We start from the raw sequence: 7,344 nt of genomic DNA on the forward strand, positions 1-7,344 counted from the left end.
GTGACACGTCTTCGTGTAAACCCCATAGGTTGCTTCCATTGTTTAGTGTGTAGCTCGGTAAGTTCAACCTGAAATATTTTTCTTCAAATATAAACCAAATTTAGCTTGATGGATACAAATTTTTCCGATCAGATCGCACTTAAAATATAACGTTAATTATACTGTATTTAAAGGTGCATTATTTATCTCATTTTGAGATAGAAACTTTAGAATCGAGATCGATTTAAGTCAACTAACTGGTCAAGCCCGAACGAATTTTTGCCTTGCGGCTTTGGAATGGAATGAAAAACCGGAGCGGGGGCCGCGGTGTGTGCCTACTAATTAGAAATTCAACGTTTAAATTCTAATTCTTCTGTAAATTAAAAGCTAACCCCCTCCCGTCATTGTAATCCTCGCCACCGTACCGGTATTTCTTGGACTTGGTGCAGTAACTGATCACTAGTCCGTTGTTTTTAGGCGCTAATTAATTTTTTGCTTGTGAATTAGGCTTTAAGTTTAAAGAATTCAAGATACAATACAAAACGCCCCTCATTAATTTGAAATGAATGTGCACTGGACAGTAGGAATAAGATAGGATGAGTAGCACTTATTATATGTATGTTAATGACCATTGTTGTTGGCATGTAGTGATCCAAGCAGACATGTCTGAACAGGCATCAAATATTCTCATTGTTTGTCTCATAATTGAGTCCTGTCATCACTTGTGTGATTGAGCATAGACAAAGTAGGCTAATGGGACCTGAACAATTAACTACCAAGATTGCCCACCTAGAATAAAAAGCTCTGGTCAGAGCTAAAGTCTTCATTCTTTTTCAGTTGATCATTTGGTTCAGAGAATCCTTGTCTAATACCTAACTGAAATATGGGAAGCAGAGTTTACGTTGGACGTTTACCTTATCGATGTCATGAACGTGATATCGAACGGTTTTTCAAAGGATACGGCAGAATCAGAGAAATTCTACTCAAGAATGGTTACGGTTTTGTAGTAAGTAGAAATGCGTGGAATTTGGATGTCTTGTGTTTCAATTAACATGAATAATTCGCGGTCTAATAGGTCGTCTCTTATTTTTATGGCAAATGTTTGTTATTGCAGGAGTTCGATGATTATAGGGATGCTGATGATGCAGTTTATGAGCTTAATGGAAAAGATTTAATGGGTGAAAGGTAAATTTTTGGGAGGAAAACCTTTGAAAAAATGACTTCAATGGTTGGTCTACTTAATGGACATGAATGGGCTTATACGAAACAAATATTTATCAATATACTTTGCGCCTCGGCTTAAGTCAATTATAATGGAACCTTGATGCAACCGAGAGACTGTCATAATTTTTTAATAGTGATATCGGATAGTCCTTATATCAGCAGACTAGTTCATTATAACGTTGACCATATCTCGTATCATTGTCTATATTAAGTTACTTCACATTTTTCCGCAGGGTGATTATTGAGCATGCGAGAGGTCCCGTTAGACGAGGAGGTCCTGGTGATCGAGGGGGTGATCGAGGTGGGCGAGGTAGTGACCGTGGCGGTCGTGATAGTCGCGGAGGTCGTCCTAGCTGGCTCGATAAGTAAGTTATTTATATTTTTCCTGTCCATTGCGTGTCGAAATTGATGCTATATTTTTTAGGCGTGGACTGGACTGGTTGAGATGTTGATCTGGCTGGGGTTTCTATTTCTCCCTAGATGTTTAAGATGTACTTTCTGATGTTCGTACTCCTCTCATGACGAAGATGTCACTACCGAATGAAGTTATATCCTAATTCTGTTTTGTTTGCCTTTTTAGTTACAATTGTAGCTAAATCAATATTAATTATGTTGAGCTTCACCTTCAGTGAGCGTTAATGACTTTGTCTGGAAGTGTTACTTAATACTTAATGTTTCTCAATATGACTTCTTCAGGTCTGACCGTGGGAGAGTACCAAAGGGGTAAATAGAGGCCCTGGCTGATAGTAGCTCGGCAATCAATGGCAAAATCTCTCATAATTGCAATGTAAAGATTTTGAAAGCTGTAAATGCTGAGCTACTATTTGTCCATGTTTTTATATAATTTTGTTTGTTACCAGTCCACTCTAAAAAAATGCTACATCATTTCAGTGTTATATTGAATCATCAAAATATAACTAGCGCTGTGTATTGCAGTGCTCTCATTTCCTGCTAAGCTTGACTTATTTACAATAGTGTGATAATAACTGATCTAATATTTACGATTAGCAAATTGTTATGAATAATGCATTATTGGGTGAATTTTCATTAGGGTGTTAGCATGCATGATACAATTGCAAATGGATTTATGTTTTTGTTTTGATCATTAGAAAATTTTCATCATTCAGAATTTACTCTGTGAATCTCTCGACTCAAAAACATAAATGCCTTCTAATTCATTTCCTTCATTACTTTAATCAATCTATATATTCCTTCATACACAGTGAACACTTACTGATTGGCTTAGTATTTAATGTAGCGTGTTGTGAGACCAACCTTAGTCTTCCTTAATATATAACATTCCGTAAAATTTTAAGTTGATAATTATCTTAGGGTTGTTGCTATTGCATAAATTCATAGCATCGTCTCCCACAAGTTCTATGAAATGCAAATGATGTTATTAGCTGTTTGAGGTCATAGTGTATTTTTCCCCCATTGGTTTGAATGGTTCTCGCCGCTGGTACTGTTGATGCTATGTACTTGTGCGTTTTTAGTCAACAACTCTAACAAATAATTCATTATTAATCAACAGCCGAAATTCCGACAGGTATGGTCCACCGACAAGGACAGAATATAGAGTTATAGTGGAGAATCTATCGTCGAGAGTCAGTTGGCAGGTAAGATATCAAATCTGGTGAGATTGTCTCTTGCAGTAATGAGAGTATTACACTTCATTGTGAAGATGTATTCTTTTCATTCTGTGAGATATTAATACTTGCTGTATACATTAATTCATATTCCTGAAAAAGAATGTCACGTCCTGTCAGTATGTTGGAAATGAAAAATATTCATCCAATTAATTTGGACAGCTTCGGGCTACCAGGGGTATTTCTGGTTCAGTTCCGTATCATTGAGCATCTTTGGATATCTAAAAATAAGATTCGCGCAGTAAACTCATTTCAACTGTTTAGATTTATTTTCGGAGAAATATTAAAGAGTTCACTGTTGTATCCTAATTTTGGATGAGGGTAAATTGCGAGTTCATGATTGACTTCCAGTTGACTAGATGTATCGATCTATTTGAACTGATTTCCAATATGACTCGAGATTGAATGGCTCTATTCAACCTGAAAGTCGGTTATGAAATTTATTACTTGTATTTCAATGTGAATTGCTTGCCTGCTGTTATTAAATTGCACTATTTTGCTAGCTCCTTCAGCCGGCATAACCAGGTGATACTAGTCGCATCCGATGTTATTGACGAGATAGATGAAACTTTGTGTGTCAAGCTTTCCTGATAATTTCCATGCGTTCAATCCATGGCCAGACGTAAATCCAGGCATTTAAAGGGGCTGGCAGTCCAATCCATGATGATTCCTATGAATGGTCCACCCACCACTAGCGTTCTAATGATGGATGTCTGTGACGTAGCTCTGAAGGCATGCTTCAATGTCCTCGACACAAGGGACATTGCAATGTTCTCTTTTTCACTTGGTCCATCATCCCTTCCGTGGTCTCTCAGAGAAATCCTGTTACATGATCTGACCGAAGTCTGTAAGAAGGGAGCAAGTGTTGTGTGATGTCTGGTGTCAGTGATTGGCCTGCCCTCTGTAGGTCGAAACCCTTACTGCTATCAAACCAGGCGCCTGCCCGGCTCGCACTAGGACTGAGACTAGGGGCACGAGGGGTCTTGTGCATTGAAACTCTTCTAATTAATGAAAGGTAATTTTCCGTAATTAATGGTGTTAATTGAATTAACAACTGAGGTAGTTGTTCAGTAGGAATACAGGGCTCACCGATTCTCAGCTGGGAAGAATAAGTAGAAGTTTATTTGGAATTTTGTATTCTCTGAATGTGGATGGTGTTGACAATTTAGATGGTGAGCCCTGTAGAGGAATTTGATATTGATTACAGTTAATTTGTAAGAAAAGAATTGTATTTCTTCTTGCATTTAAAATGGACCTTGTTGGTTATATTCACAATTTGTTTATGTGTTGATCTGTTGTCTCAATAGGTCCCTCTCAAGTGTATGGCCCAGGTAAAATTAAGTAACAATCCACCCTTACGAGAATCTGTTTTCCAGTTTGTGATAGATAACTGCAAAGAGAGCTTCAGTTTAGATGGTTATAAGATCCCACCTAGGAGCAAATGGATGTTTTGATCATGTATTTAATACAGTTTTCTGTTCTCTTTATTTAAAGGATTTGAAAGATTACATGCGAAAAGCTGGAGAAGTGACTTACGCAGATGCTCACAAACAACACCGCAATGAAGGGTAAGTTGGTTTGATTATTGAAATTCTTCCCTTCCACATCGAGCTGGGAACTTTCCTCGTTTCTGTATTGAAATATTAGCCTCCTTTTCACTGAGTGAATTTAATCTTTACTACGTGCTATGATGTTCATCATCTTTCGGGACATAAACAATGTGCTGATAAATTTTCACTGAGCACAGTCTTATATTACAGTAGAACTGGCGTAAGTTGGACAGCTTCAAGTCGGAAAATCAGCTAAGTCGGACATTGTCCCGTGTCCGACTTAGCCCAGTTCTGCTGTATACTGGAAACTTGTTGATAGTTACAAGGTACGATAATTGCAACTTACTGAATTTTGATTTACATTTTAGTGTCGTCGAATTTGCAACTTATTCCGACATGAAAAACGCTCTTGAGAAATTGGACGATACAGAAATAAATGGTAGAAGGATTCGTCTGGTTGAAGATAAACCACGCAAGAGAAGGTGTGTGTCTGTTATTGCTATCTAGAGAACTTAGAATCTTAAACTTCATTTGACCAAAAAATGATCTTGTATTATTCTATTTTAAGCCACAGTCGGTCTCGCAGTAGAAGTCACAGTCGCTCCCGCCGTTCGCATTCGAGAAGCCGAAGCCATTCGCGTTCTCGAAGTCGTTCGAAGAGTCACGATTCGAAGTCGCGGTCGCGAAGTCGATCTCGCAGCGCCAGCAAGAAACGCGAAAGTCGCAGCAAGAGCCACAGCAAATCGAGAAGCCGCAGCAAGAGCGCGTCGCCGGAGAAAAATAATCATAATCACGACGAGAATCATTCGGATAAAGAAGCATCTGACAAGGAAGATAATTGAACTTAATGTTCGTGGAACTGAACTGTGTGTATGATAATGAAGTTGCTACGCGGTATGCGTTAGTGGCATGGTGCGTTCAACGAGTGTGAATACTTCAAACATGTGAATGTATTTCGCGGCCGAATATTGGATACTGAGCAGAGAGATAAAAGCAGATTTGTTACTCGCAAAGTCTGATGATATAATCTGTGCTTCAGCGTATTACATGTTGTGTAAATAAAAACCTGTAAATAGAAACATCAAAGCTCATAGCATTAAAAAAAAACGATATCCTGCACCCTTGTACATTTGATTAAATTCAGGGATGTGCAAAACTGTAGCATTTCTATCGATTAAATGAATGTGACAGTAACTTCATCTGTTGTTAGACTAATTGATTTAGACTGACTTTAGGAATGCTATTTTAATACTTGTATTTTAATATGAAGGCACACAAATATTGTTGTGTTGTTCGTATGAATGTGACAACCGGGTCATATTTTGCACCTTGTTGTACATTTATCTTAATATAATATGGTAATAAACTGAATATATGTTAAGAAAAGATGTTTTTGTATCGTTTTGCTGTGCTGTTAATTCAAGATCTATGAAGCAGTACCTACACTTCAGTAGCGAATTGAGGACATGGTTGGCTTGGATTCAGTGATTTGATTTCCTTTGAGTGATTGATACCAAGAATTTGCTACATGTATATATTCTTTCCGTGGCACATGACTCCTTACTCCTTGTCGGTTTTACCGGATGCTACACTCGCTGAGAAAAGAGTTCTATTAAAAACGGCTTGAAAATCTTTGAAAAAATAATTTTTTCTTTAAAGCTTTTGCGTTGATACAATTATTCATTCGAAACGAACGATGCTGAATAATGAATGGACTAAAACTAAAACCTTGCGACGGGATGGCCTTTTAAAGTGTTGCCTGCGCGCTGTAAGCTCTCGACCTGACCGTACAATAGCTCCACCGCAGTCGATCATTTGAACTAAAAACGCTACGGCTAGTGTCGGATTCTGTAAACAGATAAATGGTTGGAGAACTTTCAAAGATAAAACTTCTTGAATAATTAGAAGTAAAAAAAAACTTTTCCTCATCATGACAAAGAAAAGGATCCAGCGGCTCCAATTTCAACAATTGTTTAACAATGCGAGAAAGGAAAACATCGTCAAGATAATGAATAATCTGTTCCTCCCAGACTGTTGACCCTTGCTGATTTCAAATATAATCAAATGTTCAATGAATTACATGAGTTTAACATTTGCGAGTTTCTACAAATTTACTCCCATGAACTGGGGGCTTATTTTATTTGTCATTGATGAGTGATATTCTTCAAATTCATAGAAAAAAACTGATAATTGCATGATTTTTTGGGAAAAATAAAGATGATTGGTCAACTTGGGGCATTTCATGTCTCAACCGTCTCTCTCACAGTCCCGTGGACCGCATGTTCCCGTCTCAACCCTTCAAACGCGTCTCTCTAGGCAGTCCCTGTAGGGGTCTGTCCAAGGCTCGACCCCAGTAGAGACAAATACCGAATCTTAAGTCACAGAGGACTAAAGCAGACTAGATGAATTAAATTGTTAAACGCTTCTGTCTGAAATAAATCTTGTTTTTATTCAATGCTTTCCGATGAAGCTACATTCACTGAAGTTACAGACAACTAGACCACTAGAACATTTAATTTATTTACAATTACAGTGTATCAGTTTTTTGTGGCTGTGAATGTTTGAAGCCTATTAAAACTGTCCCACATGAAAAATATGTTTCAAGATAAATAATGAATTGAAAACATGTATTTATGGAGCAAACATGCCCACACTCGGGTTCTGATGTAGCTTACCGAGTACTAAGATTGAGCTCTAAGAACATTTTTCTGAATAAGGAATGACAGGTGATAATGTATAATGAGTTAATTAAATGCATGAAAGAAAATAACTCTGTAGCGACTAGAAAATCTTTGATGCTTTTCGTAGACTTAATTGTCAAGGGCATCAATCGATCACAACCCGGAAATCTGGAAATTCGACGCAAGTATTATCCTATATGGGTCCATAATGCAGATTGATACCGGTATTGAATTGCGTCAAATATTGAACCAAAGATTTGTACA

General features: G+C 37.6%; 1 protein-coding gene across 4 annotated transcripts; it reads left to right on the plus strand.

Moving 5' to 3' along the window:
- Window positions 1-30: 30 nt before the first annotated feature.
- Window positions 31-5,777, plus strand: LOC141902339 (serine/arginine-rich splicing factor 4-like). 4 transcript variants are annotated; one of them, XM_074790017.1, is made up of 9 exons: window positions 31-57; window positions 817-985; window positions 1,094-1,164; window positions 1,437-1,568; window positions 1,900-1,926; window positions 2,735-2,819; window positions 4,344-4,417; window positions 4,768-4,881; window positions 4,968-5,777. In XM_074790017.1, the coding sequence occupies exons 2-9, from the start codon at window positions 863-865 to the stop codon at window positions 5,239-5,241; spliced, it is 900 nt and encodes a 299-aa protein (XP_074646118.1). In that variant the 5' UTR covers window positions 31-57; window positions 817-862; the 3' UTR covers window positions 5,242-5,777. The 4 variants fall into 4 exon arrangements, with proteins under 4 accessions (XP_074646118.1, XP_074646127.1, XP_074646134.1 ...); XM_074790026.1 differs by having other exon boundaries at window positions 4,974-5,777; XM_074790033.1 differs by having other exon boundaries at window positions 2,750-2,819.
- Window positions 5,778-7,344: the final 1,567 nt, after the last annotated feature.

The sequence above is a fragment of the Tubulanus polymorphus genome, chromosome 1, assembly GCF_964204645.1.
Source record: "Tubulanus polymorphus chromosome 1, tnTubPoly1.2, whole genome shotgun sequence".
Classification (NCBI taxonomy): Eukaryota; Metazoa; Nemertea; class Palaeonemertea; order Tubulaniformes; family Tubulanidae; genus Tubulanus; species Tubulanus polymorphus.

Bases quoted from the DNA above. Each gene is read 5' to 3' on its own strand.
- LOC141902339 (XM_074790017.1), top strand. From the start codon at position 863: ATGGGAAGCAGAGTTTACGTTGGACGTTTACCTTATCGATGTCATGAA. The intron at 2,820-4,343 runs GTAAGATATCAA...CTTTATTTAAAG, and splicing joins CGTCGAGAGTCAGTTGGCAG to GATTTGAAAGATTACATGCG. The intron at 4,882-4,967 runs GTGTGTGTCTGT...TTCTATTTTAAG, and splicing joins GATAAACCACGCAAGAGAAG to CCACAGTCGGTCTCGCAGTA.